This window comes from Pieris brassicae, chromosome 3 (genome assembly GCF_905147105.1).
Source record: "Pieris brassicae chromosome 3, ilPieBrab1.1, whole genome shotgun sequence".
NCBI lineage: Eukaryota > Metazoa > Arthropoda > Insecta > Lepidoptera > Pieridae > Pieris > Pieris brassicae.
Window position 1 is genome coordinate 15,260,810 of NC_059667.1, and position 23,985 is coordinate 15,284,794.

Genomic DNA, 23,985 nt, shown 5'->3' on the forward strand with positions numbered 1-23,985 from the left:
AATAATTTCCCATCCCAGTGAATGGTCACAGTTTCAGGAAAATTATTCTCCAAAAATTTGATTTTATAGATTCTTCTTATATCTTTTCCAAAATCTACTACAGTATGAATTTGTATATATATGCTTAAACAAGGCTGTGGGGGAACGTTTGCGCATCGTACACAGCGCGGGACACAAACGTCAACTGATTTACCAATCAAGCGATCGACACATCACTCTGCCACCGCCGCGTATCACCTCCTGACGAAATATTATCAGTCTTTTCCTTAAATAAATCTGTTGTAATAGGTAAAACGTTTGTCTATTGATAAAAAACATAGCAGAGAAACAAATTTTGAAAAACATAAAGCAATCTGCTTTGAAATTGAATTTATTAACTTTATGATCGAATATTAATTAAATAATATCTGAATCTGCAGATAACATTTGAAATTAGTGATCACCACAGACTTACTTGCATTTACGTTTTGCTACTTTTATGGTATAAATAACTAGCGGGTAGCTAGTTCCCGGTTTGGCTCGGGCAACCTTGAAAATGAATAATTCTAAACCTTCCTCATAAATCATTCTAGATGGTGATGAAAACCGCAATAAGTTTCGTGAATGTAAGTTTATTGCGAACAGACAGACAAATTAGACTTAACTGAGACAAATACTGTCGGCGACTGTCTATGCTGTCTTTTTTAGATATATCAAGCTCTAAAACTTTCCTGTAGAACACAAACCGAACTCTCATCGTTAAGGCAGTTTTGATAGGATTTCGATTTAGCCCCTACAACTAGTATTTGTATAGATGAGCCAAATAGGACTGTATAATAGGAAATAAATTCACTAAACATATATATATATTGTTTTTTTTATATATGTTCGCATCCAGAATGTTTTGTAGGCTAATTTCATACTGACATGAAATAGATAAGTAAATAATCAAAATCTTTCCGATAACGACGATAAGTGTGACGACTTGTTATAGTGTATACTTGTTACTATAGAATTTATTAAGTTAAATGAAACAGCCGAAATCATTGCATATTATTCTTTTTATATTTTTTTTCATCAGTTTAAATGGAAAATACAATTTCATTTTATTTATAATGTTGTCATTTATTTATTGTAAACAAATATATTATAAAAGATTTACATATTACTATCAAAACAAAATATTCACAAAATGGCAGACTAACTAATTATTTAACTCAGCTGTTTTTTCAAGCATGCTAACAATTGCATCGTTTTGAGCTAAACAATAAAGAGAAAGTTTGGCACTGATCCCATAATAATTGAAATTAAAATGAAGATGGCGTAAATGCACATTGCAGCAACACTATACGACTTCTAGCATCTGATAGTTAGTCTGTTTCCCCAGATTTGGAATAGGTACCTTTTATAACAATACTCTAACATTTCCCTTCAGCTATTTGCACGAATATCCTTCAAGATCTTATATGGACCGTTGCGTATGCTTGTAGGTCAAGCCACTACAAAAGGACACCGCTAAAGAGAGCCTACATCTGACTATTGATTTTGTGGTAACTTATCGCTGCCTCATTATATTCGAAATTCAAAATGACTTAATTAAAAAAAAACAACAAACTCTTGTTCCTTTCATAACAATTCAAACTCCATTGAATGGATTAAATCAACTCAATTTATACATTCAAATTTCAAACAATTCATCAATTTATTTAAAAATAAAAAAAGTACCTCTTCTCATTTCTGCATTACCCTGCCTTAACAAAATTATATTATACAAATAGACAGTTGGCGAAACAAATAATAAAGCAATGGAAGAGGACATGAGCAAAGAAATCACACAATACAAAAGGAGCATCCTATGGGTTAGCTTCACGAATGCTCTCGAAATAATGATTACAATACAATGCTTTCCGAGTAGCGAAGCCGAGTCCCTTCCACTGTTACATGAAATGCCGAAAAGAAAAAAAAGTATAATTCATAAATTGTACCTATACTTTGTTTATAATCTAATTTTTTTTACATTTTAATAATTTAAAAAAAAACAACCAGCACTTGGTCGAGAAATTTATATCCATTTTTTTTGTGTATTTTATATTTTGATGAAATATTTAAAAGCTAATTAACGTGAGCCGATGTCAGGATTTCATAGCTTGTCGTCGTTCGCTCGAACCGGCTGGCAAGCGTCGGTCCCGCCTGACTCGAGCTTGTATAAACACATCTATACACAATAACACTACCACATCGTCTATACATCTTGACTCATATAATGCACTGATATCTCAAGGGGCACAAGGAATATCGCAGCATTGTTACGACACAGCCGCCGTCGAGACCCGGCATTCGTATCTGCCCGTCCATATACTATATAGTTATTATTAAAAATAAACGCTACGATTACATCCCTTAACAATGCTAAATGTCTAATTCGTACTCTATTTACACTGACATAATACACAGTATTCAAATTGTTCGGTAAATCGGCAGTCTTCGGAAAATTCACTCGGCCTATCTCGACGGCGGCCTGTCTCTCTTTTACTGTACAGCAAATTTACAATAACGTTTGATCAGAATACGCAAACTCAATCATCTACATCTAAACGAATTATGTAATGTTCACGCATCGCCCGCCATTAAGCCGCTACAATATCAGCTGTGTTAAGTATAACAATGTTAAGTTTGCACATGACAAAGATGCCACGATCTGCGATTCTGTACTAAATAAGAATACATAATATACATAAAATTATCATAAATAAAATAGGCCATTTTCATTGTAATCATCGCAAGTGGGGTTAACACAACCTTGACTACGCGGTCTACTTAATTAATTATAGAACGTAATATAATAAAGTAACATTTAAAATACATGTGGCGAGTTTGTCATGCCGCAAAGAACGATACATGTTTGGGAATTATTACCTTTAATTTATCACTAACTAGGATTTTATAAAATGATGACGTCACTAGACTAAATATCGCCTACTCTGTACAATGGACTATGATATTTCATAGATATTCAATTGGTATAAACATGACAAAATACAAATATATCTGTCCAACCTTTCTAATAACTTAATAGGTAACAATCGAGTGAATTTCACACTTTATACTCCCTTTGTGACAGCTTAGCATTAAATTCATGTAGAAAGGGTTTTCTCTCATAAAATTTGTATTTCCATTGTATTTCTGGACTGCATAAATGCTATGCAATGACGTGCCGCTACGAGTACATACAAATAGAGGGGATTACGATGTATGGACATTAACTCGAGGTGCATCAACGAACAGTGCTAGGGTCGACGGCCAACTGGAATGCATAACCACTACATCCACTTCATTCATAACAAGTCAACATAATAGAGACATCTCCACGTCAAACAAAATGTACTACTATATTTATTATTTGTAATAATCAATATCTATAATATAATAAAACAAACGACACTGCTTATACTACTGGTAACAATAACATTCTAAACGGTGTTCTTAGAAATGGTTCGAAATGAAATGTCTACTAAAATAAATGAAAATGTGATGATCAGAGAAAGGAGAGCAAAGAGAAAGTGCGGGACAGATCAGTTTTATCGTTAACTACATTTTAATAAATTAAGTGGCAATAAATTAAAATTTCCAAATTATCATCTAATATCATGATGTATTGAGCATTTTTATGAGTAAAAGAAAATCAAACGTGAGCAAAATATGTGGCACTTACGCGAGAATTGACCAGAAATCTTGACGCATGTTCACATTTTATTTACGAAACAATTGACCGTTAATATAAGTTAATACTACGAACTGTATTGCAAAAAAAATTGTATCTGACATTACGGAAATTCAGAGGCGAGACTTAGTACTTAGACTTACTACCATACGACAAAATACGTTTCTGACATAGAGGACATACTTAAGCGTTAAGCCTCGACTCGGAATCTCTCCCTATTGGGCATAGGGTTTTAGACTAATTAAGGCCGCATATATTTCTGCTAGTGTGAATATAATGTTAAATGGAATTTTATGTATGCATGTTTTAACTATAGTGAAAATGAAATAGCAACGCCGTTTGATAATTGACAAATTAACTGAAACCAACAACTATACTGCTGTTCTATAAATATATATTTCAATAATAATGCAAATAAACAAATATATTGAAACAGTTCTGGACATAATTGCACTTTAATGACGACTTTAAGCGATTATACTAATTAAATTACTTTAATCGTGGTTCAAAAATGAAGTTACTAATCATTTCCGTTGATAGTTATCTGATATATTTATGATAATATTGGCGCGTCCTTAACATAAAATGCCACCAATAATGAAATTTAAGAATACGTGGTATCAAATACTTTGCGGGTCAAATAATTACTTAATACTAAATCATTTTCAAATATGGACGTTAGAATCAGGACATAGTAAAGACGGTTTCCGACTAACACTCAGGTCATTTTGTATGTTTTATGATGCATGATTATTTGTGTACGAATCATTGCATAAAAAGAATTCAATGAGACATGCTCTTGTCAATATTGACAACGGCAATATCCGGTAATATAGAACTCAAATGACCCAGAGCGAGGACTAAAAAAACTAAGTTTTGTATTTTGGAGGGTTACGCGAAAAGGACCAGACTTAACTCTAGTGGATGTTCAACACTGGCCGGTTGCTAACTTGCGAGACGTTTGTAATTAAAAACTAATTTATTATGTAAAATGTATTTATAATTTGGCAAATATATGACCACGTAACATAGAGAACTCGCGTCGTGGCCGCACCGCCATTCTAATACTTTTCGGTGCGATTTATATACACGAGTTATTTTTGTGACGTTCACGAGTTTTTCACTTACGAGTGTCCGTTGAGATAGGATTTTTATTGTTTTCTAAATATAAAAATATGATTTATGCCATTGAAAAGTGGATAGGCATATTCTAATGCAAAGTGAAGTAAGTAAAGGTCTGCTTAGATACACATTTCAAAAAATCATCTCAACGAGCACGCACGCGATTCTGGCACGATCACGACGCGACTCCCTCGAAGGAGCAAATATAATATATTATTTTATTAAAGAAAAGTTGAAATATTACACTACCCATAGTCAAATTTAACAAGAACATGATAAATCTTCATAATGTACTATATACAACAAGCAAGCGGGGCAAGACGCGTATATTAAACGTCCAATACGAACATTGGATGGTAAGCGAGGGACGACGCGTTGTACGGCAATAATTATAATTGTTTTAAAGGCATTTCGTCCTTTAAATTGACATTTTCAATTGAAATTTAGTATCCATCCAATTCCTTAAATGATAATACCAGTAAAAATATTCATCACCAATAATTGGCAAATAATAATTGAATTTTGGACAACGATAACAAGACGGCAATATTTCAATGGAATTAAACTTGGACGAACAAACTACTATTGGACTATTATGTACTTAATTATAGTATTTTCAGTATTTACATTAAAACAAAATCAAATGAGATTAAAAATGAAATATATCACCTAAACATCACCTCGATAGTTTCCCACAGTTACAACTTAAAACACCATTTATACAACCGAGCAGCGTTCAGCTTTTAAGTTCTACTATAAGAGTACTATCGAGACTTCTCAAGGCAGTAAAATGTTTCTTGCAATTGTCAACTACATGAACAAGAGCAAATAACATCGATACCTCCCTTTATATTTCCACTCGATCACTAAGTCCTATGACTAAGTAGAAAGATAAAAGCTAACGAAAATAATGCTCCATATATATGAAATACAGTTAATGTCCGAAAATATGTAATATTAATTAAGCTAAGTATCCTTATAAATGTTTTTATTATAAAATTCGTAATGGGCCCTCATGTCCGGTATACAGCGGTAACACGTCACTCGTGTTCCAATATATTCCAAATCAATATTTTACATCAGATAACATAATGGAAGAACTCTTCAACTTAAAATAATATGCCGCAATATATACATCTCGTTCCAAATCGGCAGGTGTATGTGTGTTTTTAATTTTGATACTCTCATTCTCCAATAATTTCTGATAGAAACTTTACCGCTCCACAGACTCACATCTAGACTTTCGTGAGGTCTATGGTCACTACGAAATTACTAATAGAGAATAAGGTCCGTACAATTCGTACTTTAAGGCAGCGTCGTTTAGGAAACATACAACCAATTATACACACATTTACAATACTGCAATTTGGCTTACACTGATCGTATTGACCTTGACCAATGTTGGCAAGCACAAAGGTCACCCATATATGGAATCACGAAATTATGCATAACAAATTGTCTAAAATTCATAAATATATACGTTAAAATAAGTATTCAATATAAATGATATTTAGCTAAAATTACAATAAATATATTAGTACTCTTTGATACTTCCAACATTAGTAGCAAGGTAGTCAGCGCGTACAAACCCGACTAGCAGTATCGTGACACAACATATAGCTGTCTCTTTCTCTTGCCTAGCAGCAAATGAGTCAGCTATACATTGATCCCTCCTAAGCGCACGTGCACGTTAAGACACGAATGGATATCAAGAATCGTGAAGTTAAGTAAAATATTTAACTGCAAAGATGTGAATTGGATAAAGATAATTTGGTCACTAAGCCCATATTTCCAAAATCTAGTTTACACTAAAGTTAGAATCTTTCATAATTTAATTATTAGATAATCCATACAAATTGTATGACCTAAGGTGTTAATTATCACAGACTTAGTATAGTTTATTTCATGCTCTTAGCCTATCATTTACAGTACCTATAATACCAAACGTCACGATTCTCGCATAGTATTAAATCGGGGAAGTCTGCCACGACCCTTGCCTTGGATTTTCTTGTATAAACCGGGTATATTCTGCCACTCGGGAGTTGTGAGTCCATAGCTGCTCGACTATATGCAGCGGGCGGGCGGCGGCTTGCCCGAGTGTCAGTACGCTTGCGTCGTACTCGCGGCGGACACTCGCTCGGGCTTAAGGTTTCGCTGAAACAATATTTTATTTATTAACTAATATCCAATTTTATTCAGGAGGGGAATTCTTATATCTTTTTAAATCGATCCACTAATATGAGTTTACCAAACCAACCAACCCAAAGTACATTGGCCACTTCCATAGACATGCATAAGGTGCAAGGAATTGGGTTCTGAAATTTGTTAAAACTTAAGGTCTACACTACTACAACTACAATGTCAAAATTCAATACGTTTTAGCCATACAGAAGTCTCTCAGCCCCCCCCCCCCCATAACTTCAGAAAATATTTTATTACGTTATATTATCTATACAATCCAACATTACTTTCAGAGTAATAGATTTTTTAAGAAATTAAAAATCTATATAGAAGACAATTTTATAGCAATATTATTAAGAATATAGTGCAAACATGCCTACGTTGTGCTTTAAGAAAGTAAAAAATAACACACATATTATATTTAATACACCTACGTACATAAACCACTTATATACCATATGTATCAACATTTGACGTGTTAGACTTGCTTATCATTTTGTTTACATATGAATCAATAAATTAACGTCATATCATTACTATTAGCTGCCGTTATATCAAATATTAACAGTTATTTAATAGATATTCCAGAATATTTGTACCAAGTAAAAATATAGATTTCAAAAAATATTTTTTTTTTTAATCAATTGATAATGTGATCCTCACTTTTGTTATTGAAATAAAAGCTATTAAATAAACAGATAATTTAATGTCCGACTAGGATGAGTATTATACGGGTCACTCCTCTTAAACTGACCTATTTTGAGATAAAGCCAAACATTTGACAGCTGTTTGAAGATTATAGAATGTTTATTTAAAACAATATTTTTGGATTGTTTATTTATTGCTCTGCTATAAATATGCCTCAATTATTTTTGTAACAAGTAATATTTTTTAGAGTAATATACAATAATTACAAAAAAAACAGTTTCTAATGCCTAACTACACATTTCTATATACTCACAGGTAATTCCCCGTAGTCCTTTATATGCGTTAGAGACTTGAAAAGCAAGAATGAGCAATACAGAGCTAGCAATACCAGTAGCCAAATATAATTCACTAAATACAGTTTTTGCAAATAATTGCTATTGCTATTTGTTAAAATCAGATAAAAACTTAACATTTCAGAATTAGTGGGAATGATTTTTTTTCTCAACTAATCCTTACTTGAACATTTAATAATAATAATCCAGTGCTACCCTATTTGGGTCTTGGACTTGTCATTGTCAAAAATGATGAGCTTTCTACCTGACACATGTTAATTTTTGGAATTGAGACATGCCGGTTTCCTCATGGTGTTTTCCTTCACCGTTCTAGTATTAAAATGTGCACGTAGACAAAGTCTATTAGTGCCGTGGGTCCAAATTACGACCTCAGGTATGAGAATCGCACGCTGAAGCCACTAGGCCAAAATACTACTAGACATATCAAACAATAATTATATGCAATTACCGTATACCGAATTAAAAGTATAAGATTAAATTAAGTTTACTTGATTATATAATTCAGCATTATTTCTTACCAGCTGATCGTATTGAAGCACCATTCTCTTGATGTGGTTGAGCTTCCGATGCAGGTAGTTGACTCGCCGCCTTTCCTTTTGGTAATCGGCGTCGTTGCGCGCGCGCTGGTATTCTTCAACTATACGCTGCTCTATGCTCTGTAAGGATCGTTAATTAGGTCAATATTTCATGATATTAAAGCTTAGTTTCAAGTATGACTCCTGTATGTCAAAGACGTATTGCATTTTGAATCGCTTGCAAAACATAGGCTTATTGATGAAAAAGTTAAAGATTTTAAAATACCAAGTAATGTATTTTTGTCTTTGTAACAAATTATACTATACATAACTTGTATGTCAAAAATACTATTAAAGAAAAGAATAAATACCCGATGGTGGGGCGACTTGGGCTCGGCTCGCTTGAGCTGCTGCTCTAGGCGCGTGAAGAGCGCGGCGACCTGCGCGACTCGTGCGTACAGCGCCCGGTACTCCGTGTACAGCGCCGCAAACTCGTTCTTGTACGCGCGACGCGTGCTCGAACTCGTTATGGGCGGGTATTGCCTGCAATTCATAATTTATTAGTATCTAATCGAATTAATAAAGAGATTTGATTTTTTATTTGTAACGGATAAGTTTAAAACTACTGAACCAATTTTTAAACTATTTCACGTTGCTACACCAATGAAGAATGAGGAAGATAAATCGTGTAGCAGGTTAAGCCCACGCGAAATAATTTTTGTATCGTCAAAAATCTAACCCTAACCCGAGTTAATGAACTCGGCATTACACGCCATGTGCGTTAGCCACTAAGTCAGTACAATAAACAAATACACCTAAGCAAGACATCATTATAACTATAAAAAGCGATAGTATTGCTAATAGTAACCATAGCTCTGTCGTCACCTTCATCAGGCCAGGGTCAGGCCCATATCTGTATGAGATTTGATTAAATATTCCATAAATATCTTACTAAGAAATATTAATAAAAATATTACCTTTCAATTTCTACGAGGTCATTCGTCGTATTCTCTTCAGGGACAGACGTTAAAGCTGTATTTTCTACTAATGGTTCTGTGTTTGTGATGTCTTTTACTGAAATACACATATTGTCTTGTATGAAATAAATCAAATTGAGCTTAAAAGTAATGGTTAAAAACTATAGTTTATGGAAGGCCTATCACTATTCTCATTAAATAAATGTTAACATAGCTGTCAGATCAATTCGAGATTTACTCTAGGAGATAGTCGAGACTTAAATCCGTATCAAACTTAAATCAAGTTACAAGAGCTGTCAACCCATTATATCTGTAAAAAGTTAAGACTTATTTGACTGCGCTCAAGACGAGATTGCTACTTAAGATACGAATTAAAATATCGACCTTAGCACTAAGTATGACAATTAAATGTCAAATCTAGTACGTTTTTGACTGCACTAAGTCCGAAGCTTACTATGTTCGGTCTAGTTAAAAATATAGCAACAGCATATAAACCAATCATCATCATTAAATGATTTGTATAATTCAATTAGTTAATAATTAAACTTTTAGTAATAACTTACACTGAACCAGAGATGTGACACTTTATGAGTTAATTGAATAATAAATACCTGTGATACTAGTTTGCTCTACGGGCGGACTATTTCTAAAACCGTTGGGTTTCACAGGACTCGGGCAGATGTCCTTCACTGTTGTGAAGTTAAGGGTATAGCCATTGTCCTTTTTCACTGTAAATTTGTTTAAATATAAAATAAATTCCAATTTACAATTAAATATATTTTCAATACAAAGCATCCAAATTATTACATAACACATTTTTTAAAATTTATACTATAATTATTTATATCATATAAGATCAACTGTCAATTGTTTATAAATTGTATGTCTGACATAATATCTAAAAGCCATTTTTGCGACATTTATAGAAATTGCATTTAGAGTATTTTTTTCTCTATGTTCAAGTAAACACATTTATCATACATAAAAATGCAGTGGGTAAGAAATTTCATTACTATAATCTTCCTTCTATTACAGGATAATATATTAGCTAATGTTTGATAAGCATTTGTTATTTTTAAGACTGTATTGGTATTTCTATATGTTTTAGTGATATTACCATACTTATGCCTGCAATGAATATGGTTATAATAAGACCCGAGTGGAATTTTAGGATATAAATAATTCTTTAAAAAAAATCGGTAATTCACAATACCAGAACATAGTACTTAGAACGGAAATGTAGTAATTTTTATTGCATAGTCCTAAAATATCTTAAAATCTAGAGTACACATTTCTGTGTCTTTCACTATACATATCACAAAATGATACAGATTATGTACCATATATGATAATCAGGAGGAAATTGACTACCCTCAGGAGAGCAAAACTGAATATGATATGCTCACCGGTTCTATCATCCTCGTTGTCCGACGCATGCCGTTCCCCAGAGGAAGTGGTGGCGTAACCTGATGAAGGGGGCGAAGGGCGGCGATAGTGCGAGATGCGTTGCTTCTTAGCGGCTGGGGGCTCCTCTGCGCCTGCGCCGCTACGCTTGTTCGCCGGCGAAGCTCGCGGGGAGAGCGAGTTGGCCGAATCGCTGCTTAACGGCGGTGTTAGATTTTGAGGTTTCCGCCTGAAAATGAAGATGATTTTTTAGATTTACTTACATCCCTTTAATACAAATTCAAATGGAAGCCTCCAGCACATTTGTTTTATAACAAAAAATCGCACTGGCATTAAATCTTAAATTTTCTTACTAGATATTAAATAATTCAATATCGTTGATCAATTACATCAATGACAAAGATACACTAGCTTACAGACAAGCTTTTGTTGGCGGCTACGCTCGCTATTAAAGCCAGCTTTTAAATGAAAACGACGACTTCTTCCAGAGGCCGTTTTACTTAACATGTAAAGAAAATGTGATGATTATAAATGTAGATAGCATTCATAAATCAGTGAAGGCCGGCATAAAAGAAGCAAAAAATATTATGTTAAAAATAGTATTTTTGCTACACACTTATAATTGATTAAAAATCCGATAGTAATTTTAATCCGTCAATTTTTTTTATCATTAAACGTTGTTTTTTATAAATGTGAAACTTTAAATTGAAAGTCATACTTACTACTTATTACTAACATTACTCAGCTTTATTATTAACATTACTCAGCTATTATAAATACAAGCACTATACTGATAGCGATTTTTCATATGTATTATCAAATAAAGAAATCTCATGAAGACTTCCAATAGACTTCCCCGTTTAAAATCATAACAGTAGATAATCACGAATAATTTATTTACAAGGACATATGTACAAAAAAGAGAACTTTGTCTTAAACAATTTTTTAATACCCTTTAATAAAAAAAAAAACAAAAAAACTCATCTTTTATGATATCACGTTGTCTAATATAAAAAGTGCTAGCTAGCAAGCATTTATAAAATAACAAATAAAGTAAATAGGAAATACAAAAAAATATATAAAGACTCTGTAAAAGTTTAGGTAAGTCCTAATAAAGTATAGTTATATGGAAAATCCATCATACCTCTTGAGCATACGTTTCTCCTCTTCCGAATAAAATGGCCAATCTTCATTGACATCGTTCCAAATGTGCCTACGTAAGTGGTAACAATTGTCTTTCGCCACCGTAATCTCTGTCAAAATCTTGGTCACCATACTACGTTCCTTTTCCTTGATACCCTCTAAAATATGATATTGTATAATTGAATAGCTATTTCAAACTTCAATTTAATGTTTTTGTGTTAGACATTTAACTAGGAAGGTTAAACTAATACGGTGTATAAATGAAAATATGTATTTGAGAGCCAAACGCTTACCACAACAAAGTCGGGTGAACAGTTCCGGCTTCTTGAAGGGTTTCAATGCTAATAATTGTATAAGTCTTTCTCTGAAAGGGGAAAAATATGTTTATTAGATGGTTAATCGACATTCATGTTCTTACATTATCATGTTAAGTATTTATTGTATAGTAATATCACTGTAACATCTGTATAATATATCTTATTTCATTATGTATAAGTTTGGTTTAGTTTTCTAATTCACAGTTTTTACAAAATGGATTGAACATATTAATACGCTATTAACATTATTTTATTCTTAAGAATACTGCATTATATCAATTACACTAATCACCAACACAGAAGTTGGAGTTCCCACAGAATTTGTTAAACTATCCGGGGCTTCCTATAACAAGTATTACGTCTTGGATGTTAACCATTCTGTAGAATGAAGTAATACTTGCGATTTTAATTCCAATTTAGAGGTTCAGTTCTTTTTTAGACTTTCATTTGTTTATTTTTACTGCATTTGTTTATTTTCGTCAGTATAGACATGATCAAATACTCGTAAGTATGGTACCCATATGTTTAACGATTCTTTTAATGAACCAATGAATATTTAACTCGATTATTCAGCGGTATGCAAGGCAATTTTGATTTATTACCTTGAGCCGTTTTCGCTATACAATAATTTCTGCATAACCTTGACTATGTATGACTCAGTAGGTACTAATCGCCCGCCTTGGGGATTGTACGATACAAATATTACTGAGTTTGTCGCAAGATTTAATTTATGAAACCATATTATGCTTTAATTTTTGTAGGTTTAACTGGAGAAATAAAACAATAAACGCACAGAAACCTGATATACTTGGTATAATATTGACAACAGAACCAAGGCATTCTCATTTGTATAGATTGGCACAAAAAAAGTTTAAGCTACTATGACGAGGTAACTTATTGTTACCAAATTAATTGCATGAAGCTGGAAAGTACTGAATAATAAATCGTAATTGAGTAATTTGCCCCATTTTGATAACTTTTCTATCAAAGGAAATTAATTCAACATTGTGTTATCATTTCTTTGGTTTAATTTTATTATCATATCCTTGGTGAAAGTGTTTTGAAGATAAGGCTAGACGTACCTATTTTATATTTGAAAGCTATTTAAAAACAAATTTCATTTATAAAAACGGTTTGCTTGTTTATGGAAATATTTGTTACCACAAGCAAGCCGCAAATTATCATTGCGATAACGATACTAAAAGTATATCTTGAAACGTCTATCGAAACTATTCATATTGTTATTCATTTTTATGTTATTTTAAATACATAAATAGGAGCCTGAACTCGCAAAAAGGTCTCTTTGGTGAGAGGGCCTTGGGCATTCACCAAGATCCAAGGAAAGTGAATACTTTCGAAAAGTTACAATACAGTATTACATAATAATGATTGCGATTTATCACTGTACGTGATAATTTCAATGTTGGAAAAATTCGTGAGCCGATAAATATAATGCATGCAAATCGCAACCTATTGTTATCATGTATTATTTGTTTTGACGTGAGCGCTGTATAAGTTATAGTATTAATTGAACGATTCGATTTTAGCTCACTCGGCTCGGTTAAAGATCCCCCTTGAGACATAAACCTTCCAATTATCACAATTTAGAGCAGACCTTATTATTTTGGTTTTCTTATGTATCTTAAAAAAAGTATTTTGCCAGAATTCTATACAATAACAATTCGTTCAGGTAAAAGTAGAGAAGCCATATAGTCAACTGTGTAATATAGATTAAAAATATATTTTACTTTTAATAGTACATGATACATATACATTATAAATTGAATCAACGTGAATATTAAATAATAATTTTCGCTACCATAAGCCTTATCATACTGTGACGATAAAGTAAAACACGCGATTTCACGCGAGAATGGAAAACACTAATGACTTACGGCAGCAATTGTTAATAAGCAGTTGTCGAAACTGCGTGATAATTTAAACGCCATTTTATAATTAGTACGTTTTTAAATATCTAAGTAGCTTTCATTTTCAAGTTCTAATAATACTTAACTAAGTGATGATTTGTATCTATCAAATATTTCATCATAGTCAATTGAGAGATATTGCAAAAGTAATATTACCAAAGAATATGATGAGTAATAGACTTAGAGTAAAGTTGTGACATACAGAAATGTTGATTTAAGCACCGTTTATACTGTAGGACAATTTAGCAAGCAGTTTATAAGTAAGGAGGCTACTACTCACTTAATAGGTCGCCTTGTAAGGTCAGGGTTGGATGGAGGCCGTTGAGGGTTGGGATGCGGCTGCGGCTGCTGCTGTGGTTGTGGACGACTTGTGGGAGGAACTACGGCAGCAGGCCGTTCTAACCGCTCGGGCCTTTCCAGGCGATCTGCTCTCTCTGGTCTTTCGGGACGTTCCGGTTTCTCGGGACGGTCCGGCCTTTCAGGACGTTCAGCCCGATCCGGTCTCTCGGGACGTTCAGCCCGTTCTGGCCTATCGGGGCGTTCGGCCCGTTCAGGCCGCTCTTGCCGTTCGAGCCGTTCCGCAACCGGTCCATTTGAGTACATAGAATGCGTTGCACGCACTTTAACACGCCTTCCAATGTCTGTTTGATTAGGCTTTATTACGCGGGTGCTGAAATAATTAGGTGGTTTTCTATAGGTAATCAAAACATCTAAGGAAATGTTGACATAGATGTTATTGAATCAAGGTCTGATTGCGCAAGATTGTAGTGTGTACATAGTTTACATGTAGTAATTAATGACTTTGTTATTGTTTTACATCGATGGTTGAAGCTCTATAGATATTCTATCATGAAATTACCTTTCGTCTCTATTGAACTCTGACCTACGGATTTTTATTATGCAAAACGTAGCTTACCATTTGCTCTGTTCCGCAGCTATGGTTCTCGACATCCGGTCTTTTGTGGCCTCATACGAGTCATCGTTGGCCTGCACCCGCATCCTTCTGGGCAACGGCCCGCACGACTCCAGCCTTTTCGTGCCGCCGACTGCATTCCGCACACATTCAAATGAACCCTGGAACATATACGGTTGAAGTCATTACCTAACATCCCAAGTAAATTGTTGGTCGGTTTAAGCCAGCTGTATTATTACTTAAAGCTTTAACCACTTAACCTTTTGAAAACATTTATACAAAATTATGTGTACCTAATCAATCTGAATTGGATCAATTTAAATTACAAGGCAAATAAGTTGCGGGTCTAGCTTGTATACTGTTTCTAGTAACCTGATGTAAACAAACAAAACGATGGGAGAATTAGAACTCGTAATGATACGGGAATGTACCGTTATCAAGACAATTAAATAGCAGTCAGTAATGCAATATTAATTGTTCCATAATCCCAAGTGTTGTAAGTTCACTAAGGAAAATATGATAAAATAAACCTACGTCATACGCAATATAAAGGCGTAATTCGTAAGAAATAATTATGAAACATCACAATTATTGTATTGACGTACAATACAATTTTGAAACTAAAGGGAAACTGAATGTACAGATAATATATAGTATATTCTTGAACATTTATTTTTTATGTATCCTTGTAATTTAATCAAGTGGATATGAATTGTTGCAATAACCAGTAGGCAGGTATATATGGATTACATTTATCGCCAGTGCTTAAGATTTCGATAATTAGTATTGTCTTTTCTTAACATAGCTTTTACACATTAAGAAAACACTTTTTAAACGGATTGAAGCTATGTATTATTATTATAAACTTAATTTAAAAAGTGTTTTCTTTCGATAATTATATACAGGGATTTAAGAGTTGGGTAGTCCTTGTACTTCTACTATAGTTAAAAATGCTTTTCATACGCTTTTTTACTCTCTTTGACTTGCATAAGTCAAAAACATAAACAATTCACGGGCAGTCTAATAAATAATAGCTTGTGTCAGTTGCTGCCTCCTAAATATGCTAATTAAGATATATTAGTTCTACTATTATCTGATCGGATAATTCCTACTCTGAAATATTAGTCGAAATTATGCTAATCCATGGTGTTACCTGTGGACCCTCCATCTCAGCATTGCTATTAAGGTTGAAGTGAAACGTGGATTCGCCAGCCGATCCATTTCCGCTAGACGGTGCCGGAATCGAGATTTTCTGGAATTATTAAAAAGTAATGAGCCATATATTTTTGTTGGCAAACATTTATGTATATGTGTGTGACTCTACAATTTGAAGATTTTAATACCTAAAGCCTAAGTTTGTCGATAAATGTCGCAATTCGTTTACATGATTCATAGATTGCAATCATCGGATCACAAAGAGTATGTCACAAAAGTTCCATTGTAGTGTTTGCACCTGCGCTCTAATCAGTTGACGCCCATGGCAAAAAGTTAACCGTATAGTGGAAGTAGGGGACGAATAGGCACGTAATACGTTTGGGGGGGATACGCCAGTACCAATGGTTTGTGACTACTTTCATCGCCAAGAATGGCAACGCGACTCTGCAATACGAGTAAGCGACGCGGGCGCATCGTACCGTTTCACCGTGTTGGCATAACACGCAACATTCACAAAAAACTCAAACTTGTCCGGCCGAATCAAAAAATATTCAAACAAGACACATTCTAGAACAATTAATATTGTATCACAATTTCCTTATCAATGTTATCATTATTAACAGATATTGTAATTATTTATATTTATTAATTATTAGAAGTCAAGTTTAATTAGTTATCGATTATACCGAGATACACGGGTGACATCTTTATACGTGGCCCCGAGCTGCTTTTAAGGTCGCGGCTAAAGATGTCTGCCAGTAACACAATGCCAGGCGATTAACCTATTATAAATCTGCTGTGTGGAGCAATAACCCAACATTGGATACACATTGACTTGAATCTTTATTTATTTAATGTGATTATAAATTACAAATTGAATAGTTGTTATAAGTTATCTTAAACATTAACTTAATGCCTAAAATACAACATGTCTCCACAAGTCTCATTGAAGCCTGAATTCATATGTTCGTAACCCAAACTAGCGTTTGATGAACCCCAGGTGAGATACACATATATTGTGCTCAATTATATTGTTGATGAAGGAAAAAACCCGCCAGAGGAGCACGCAGGCAAGCGGTGTAGTGCGGGGCGCGGCTTTCTCTGCGGCTCGCGGCCGCGCGTTATAAAGAGCGCGTCGCGATGGAATACTTCGGCATTCGGTGAACAGCCGTCTCGCCCGCTACATTTGTGTACCTTATGTCATTTCATTGTCTTGTAGCTTTATTTAAAGGCACACCCATTAACGCAATAACAACCCATAAGATTAGACTAGTATTTGTAGATAACGAGAGCGATACATGAGCTGCAAATTGTAATAAGTCAAGGTCGTAAGTCTCATTGTTTGTCTTTTAGCGAAGGTCATTCGACTGTACGCCTCGGTTGGACCGGAAAATACGAGGAAATTCATCATCCGTTTTTCAAGGCACTTCTCGAATGTTGTTTGGTCAATTAATACTTTAATGCTCTGCAAGTATCTCTGTGACGATTACGTCATTGCTACTTACAGGCAATAATTTCACATGAAATGATTATCTATTGTAGGAAGGATTTCTTTATTGTTTCGCCTGCCGTGCGCAGCGACCGTGGCTTTTGTTGGTTACCTAATTTCACAGCGAGCGGCACACAAAGTTGCGAAGTGAGAGGGCCAGTGCAACCGGTTTGGTTTATTCAACCGAAATCTGTTGGTTTCTATAAATTTATTTTATAGACTCTTGTCAACGTTCGTTAAAACTAGCTAAACGTGCATGAACTAGTTTTTAATTCCAGCCAGTGAGCGTTTCGATAAATATTCTATGACGGATTTTACGCGACAAACCCGGACGCAAAACAAGCAACCGTACGCCCCAACCTAGCCAGTTAACGTGTTGTAGCTTATTGACGTAACGTCGTGGAGGTGGCGTAGGTCGTTCGATAGAAATTCAATCGTAATACAGAGGCATAAGGCATATTGTATTTCGGTCCCATAGCACCACACGTCAGCAGTAAACGATAATAAATAGTTCTACTCAACACGCATCGTAGCGGCAAATCCACGCAGGCGAGCTGTGATCGGCATCACGTTAATTGCTTACCGGCTCTTTATTATCTTATTTTCTATATAAACAGAATATCTGCATTTATTACTACTTTGTGAACTTGTTTATGTATGACCTTCAATGTCGACGAATGAGTTGAGGACAAAGAGAAAACGGATTTGAAAACAATATTAATTATTATGTCGCTGAGGCTGCATATTTTTAGTCACACTACATTTCTTAATTTAGTTCAAGATTTGTTCAAGATTCCCAGTTCTTGCTGTCGTATCAATGTCGCTACAATTGTTTTAAATTTACTTCAACTATGAAACCGAAATAACTTTTGTAAAAGCGTCGTGTTCAAAATATTTAATGCGTATTTTTCAAAAGAATGTCGATTATAAGGTTTCATATGAAACTCCCTCTTACTTAAATCAGTACTCGGCTGAAACTTCATTCTTTATTAATTTTGTATATTCCATTGCGTAATGTAAAGAGGCCAGTTTAATGAAAACATTATTGTTGCCATTAGATAACAAGTTTACATAATCATACTTGTCGAAGGATTAACGTTCACTTTAATGTAATACCTAATTAGCCAAACAGAACTAAGCTGTGTATTTTAAATATGTCGTAAAATCAGCATAGTAAACTGACATTACTTAAAAAATTAAAATATAGAAAGATTAAGAAAAGTAATTTTGAATCAATTCAATCTGCGAACAATCGTGAGAAACTATAGTAATTATAAATAAACAAATGAATGAATGGTATACGTCCAGCCGACACGTTGATAAACAAAATGCCCTGTTTAAACAAGATGTTTTCAATTTGAAAATATCGTTAGTGGATAAAGAGACTAATTACTTTCTGATACAGGAAATTTTATTTTATATATAAAACATCCGCGAACTAACACAATTACTAACAGCGGCCGTCACTTTCATCGCAGACACATTTAGACGCGAAGTGAGTGGCCAGTTATTCGTGAGGTTTCTACTATACTATTTGCATATTCACCGACTTTCTAATGGACGATACGGCCCTCTTGTCGCAATCGTGGTGAGGTAACACTACACATTTAATTATATTATGTTCCTGTAATACAGAAAATTTATTCCAACTGCACGCTTTGTTTGCAAATTACCTATAGCTTTTCACCGAATGCAGTTTGATATTACATTAATGTATTAACGCTATAACTTTGCTTTACAATTCTCTTATTATAGTTTTTACCAGACTACTGAACCACGGAATGCACTCACGCTAACCAAGCAATATAATTATTAGCGCTGCATTGTTTCTAATCACTTGATTTATATGCACTTGCAAAAATTCCTGTCAATAAAGTGCTTACAAACATTTCAGTATTTTCCATTACGGTTAATGAACTATTTACTTGTTAATTGTCATGCGCGTGCTTACTGATTAGATTAATACGGCTAACGTCTACCCAAATCTACAAAAACAAGTAGTTTCTTATCAAGTTTTATTTCCTGAATATTTCGATCAAATTATTTAAAATTTGTTGTTTAAACGTGAACTTTGTGACAAAATTCAGTATATTACCCGTTCCGAGGTTGAAATAATTTATACATATCGATTGAGGGGAGTGTCTTTGTAAGGATTCATTTTATAGTGCCGTTCTCTTCACGATATCTGCTCGACCTTCCGCAGGAGGTGGGGCGCCTCTCACCGCCGACGTGACTGCAACCACGGCCTTACATCGAGGCTGTATCGAAACCTCTACGTAACGAAGCTCTTTCCACTGGTTACCCAACGATAGGATAGTCGATAAAATTATAACCTGCAGCCAATGATCACGTGAACACTGTACATACACCTTGCGCAATAAGTAGCCGACTCTTTGATATAAAAGAAAAAATGTGCTATAGACATTTACTTCAACTCACTGAGGGTGAGGCTTATGCTTTAAAAAAACAACAATCTTGAAAGTCTATAAGGCTGTGATGATGATTATTTAGCTGATAAAAAATCGAAAACAATGGCAAGTAAAAGGCATGGGCATTCTCAACGTGAGATGTTCAACGTCATTGTGCGAACATTTACTTTTACTAAACGACAAACAAATATCAACCCGTGGTGTTACACACTGGCCTACTTTTCACTTTTCATACTAAAATACCTCACCAACAATAATAATTACAATCTGAACTGTTAATCTTAAAATAGACACGATACATATATTCGTCCGTATTATGTTATGATAACTCGCTTCCCAAAAATAGTCGAGATGTTTTTAGGGACACACGATAATTTAATTTAGGTGACCCGAAACTATTTCATATCCTCCTGTATATTAATTATTTATTGTTCTTATTTTATTAAGGTTAATTGAATACAATAGAGTGATAGTCAGTTTAAAAGTTTAAAAACGAGCAAAGCGTCGCATCTAGACAATGTCGCAAGTATTTAGATCAAGGTGCGAATCGCGTATTAGAGAGCCGAGTTCTGTGAGGGCTTTTTATGTGTTTATATTTAAAGAATTCTATTACCTCATTGTTGACTTTCTCGAAAATATTTAAATTGCAAATACATTAATTAAAATATTAAATTCAGAAATACACAGACATAAGCAAAGGTATATAACAATATAATAATACAACACAATCAGTTGAGCCTGTACTTAGCGAACACAAGATACAAATTATGTTGAATATAAGTAACACAACCTTAATCTTTCAAGTATTAGTTCAAGATTACAGTTTTAATTGTTCTACGCAGATTTCCTACAGAGGATGGGTGTGAAATTGTATCTAGAACAATCACGTAGACGCGGCGCCGACGCGGCCTGACGGGCACCACGCCTCCCTCGGTCATACTATATCCACGCGCGTAAATACCCAGATAACACTATATGTACATTATGGTAACGTTACACATACATTTACCACTAAGAACAGACTTTTAATAATAACATCCATTTAAATACAAAACCAATTAAACATCTCTGAGCTATGTTTTATCGGTTCTTTTTGGGGTTTTGATTTTCATTCATACATAGTTGTAACAACAGTGTTCGGATATAATCCTTAATCTCGTATCTCTATAATGTATTTTTCTTTAATTATGCCTTATTTTTGTAACAAAATGATGCATGTATCTTACAGATAATATTGAAATGGCAAAGTAAACAAGTAGCGATCAGTCCACACAATAAAGCAGACAAATTGACTGCGAAACAGCTTCGTGGTTCAATTCAATCAATCGTATGACTACCACAAGACGCACCTTTTTATTGTCACTATGCGGATACAGTTACATACTAAACTGTATGGGTTTATTAGGGCCCGTTTAGCATTGGCACAAACCGCGAGTGAAATACAAATTAGGTATAAATTGGGTTGAATATTTGGCTAGCCAAAATAACCAGCAAATTTTCAACGACAATAGAGACATGTTTTATGATATTTCAGAAAAACGAGCCCAACAAACAATAGCCAAATATACTACCACAATTAAAATAATCAAATTAAAGAGGTACCTGTTTAATGTACTGGTAATATTGGAGTGTAATTTTTGCTTCGAAATGCTTCTTTACAAGCAACGAAACAATTTGTACAAAACAATATTTTATCAATTGGTTCTATAGTTAATACTCGAAATGGCAACAAGATTTTACGTCGCCCCTTTGTAAAGAAAAACCTACGCTTCGTGTTTTATATATGAAATTCCAAACAAATTATTACATTTACAACGGTCTGTATGAAAACGAGTATACACACTATATTTACTAAGCCAATGAACACGAATGTCACCGTTTACCCAATTTGCGGCAAGCTGTAAAAATTTCACTTTCTTAAAACACGCTCCGATTTGGGCGATAGAAATAATCTTAGAAACCTACCGAAGTAAATGGTAATTCGAGCTCGAAATCATGTGTTTCCAATCATACAACAGTACGCCGAGGCGCGTCAAGTCAGTTATACAAATTAGACAAAAGAAATAGAGTGGTGCAATTAGTTATGTCTAGGAAATTAACCGCAACCACGTAACTTAGTAGTTAGAGTTCAGCTAATAAGATTTGTTGTATAACGAGTATTACGCGGTCGGCCAGCTTGGCAAAACCATTGTGGAAGACCGGTTCCATTTTATTACGCGGTTCTCACTTGACAGAAATGGAGACGCTCCTGAAAACAATTCGATCGTAATGTTAAGGCAACCATTTAAGGCAAGTTAACTTTTCATTTTAAAGAAGGCTTCATTCACAAGCTTAACCTGAATTAGTATTTTTTTGAACTATATTAGTCAACCTATATATATAGATAGTATTGTTTTAAGCTAAATTTAATTGACATCCTACTGCGTAGATCATCGTAGTATACTTTAAGTTGAGTTTTATGTTAGAAAAAACCGTAATTTGAACATATATTTTTTTTCAATTAGGTTTCGAAGTAACGCATTTTGGGCTGATGAGACAGTTTTCCCTACTTTTTAACGGCCAGCCTTAATTGCTCCTGTAATTACCGGAAACTTGGCAATTAGACACGACCTTATTTATCTTACGTCCTAAAATGTGTTTTTAGGTTAAGGCTAAGAAAGACTTGCATAACAATAGATGTAGACCAATGAATGAATATCTTGCGAAATCATTTTTTGTAAATTAAGTTCGAAATATAGGCGTAAGAGAGCGGAAACTTTTACCAAACTTACGTAATGTTCCCTGCCAAGTGTAATTTAGTATCGGCGCAAGTTGAGCTTTCGTAATATGCCTAAGATAGAGCCTAGAACTGCTTTGTCTCATTGTAGTTGCAAATATGATAAGAAACTTTGCTAACTAAATATCACGAGACACTTCATAGGGAGGTTGGCACTTTAAAGGTTATCTGAGAAATCTTGAAATTTTAAAAACAATTCTAATAAATAAGAGAAAGGCTTTTTAATGAATAAAATGGATAGACTAAGGTGTAATATAAATTATAAGAAACAATAAACCTAGTCCTATAGAATTCATACCAGACAATTTATTACTGAAGCATTAGTTACCGATGTATTAAATAGAAAGTCGAAATTATTGTTATGTTGTACATAAATGACAAAAAAATCATAATCAGTTTGTGAGGTACCCTACTTTTGAAAAACGAATAAATGTACACACTGACACGCCCATCAAAGTATCCCTAAGGATAATAAACAGTGAAGTAAAAGGGCATAAGGTAATACCAATCTTTCAACCATTGTATCTATGGTGAACTTATTTAAATCTTAACTAACTCTATAGCCGTTAATTATAATTTAATGAAATATATATAAAAAACTGTTTACAGTATATGCATATCAATAGATTATAGAAAACCTATACCTACATCTTTTGTCTTGCAATACATTGTTAAAGTATAGCAACGGACAAAGTGTCATTGCAACTGATTGTGCAAATATTATTGTTTCATCAATTATTTACAACAAACTCTTATCAAGCTACGAACGAATGTGTCAATTGGGTTACCGCACGTCAGTGATATCAAAAAACACAGCTGAGGTTCATTAGTAGTTTTTGTTACCTTTGATTTATATTTTTGTACTATCCAATATGATGAAAATGCTCAAAAATTACTTAATGTCATTTGCGAATATTGCATAGATGAGAATACGT

The 23,985-nt window shown here is 34.0% G+C and overlaps 1 protein-coding gene across 1 annotated transcript in view; it reads right to left on the bottom strand.

The window, feature by feature from the left end:
- Positions 1-1,094: 1,094 nt before the first annotated feature.
- The window catches only part of LOC123707704 (RNA polymerase II elongation factor ELL2), a 34,656-nt gene continuing 11,765 nt past the window's right edge, over positions 1,095-23,985 (bottom strand). Inside the window, exons 3-13 of the mRNA XM_045657985.1 lie at positions 16,355-16,453; positions 15,205-15,362; positions 14,569-14,958; positions 12,337-12,407; positions 12,045-12,201; positions 10,903-11,129; positions 10,108-10,224; positions 9,497-9,593; positions 8,891-9,062; positions 8,523-8,660; positions 1,095-6,976 (exon numbers count right to left, since the gene is read on the bottom strand). Of these exons, the coding sequence (XP_045513941.1) occupies positions 6,923-6,976; positions 8,523-8,660; positions 8,891-9,062; positions 9,497-9,593; positions 10,108-10,224; positions 10,903-11,129; positions 12,045-12,201; positions 12,337-12,407; positions 14,569-14,958; positions 15,205-15,362; positions 16,355-16,453 (1,680 nt within the window). The 3' untranslated portion in view covers positions 1,095-6,922. The remainder of the gene's footprint in view (positions 6,977-8,522; positions 8,661-8,890; positions 9,063-9,496; positions 9,594-10,107; positions 10,225-10,902; positions 11,130-12,044; positions 12,202-12,336; positions 12,408-14,568; positions 14,959-15,204; positions 15,363-16,354; positions 16,454-23,985) is intronic.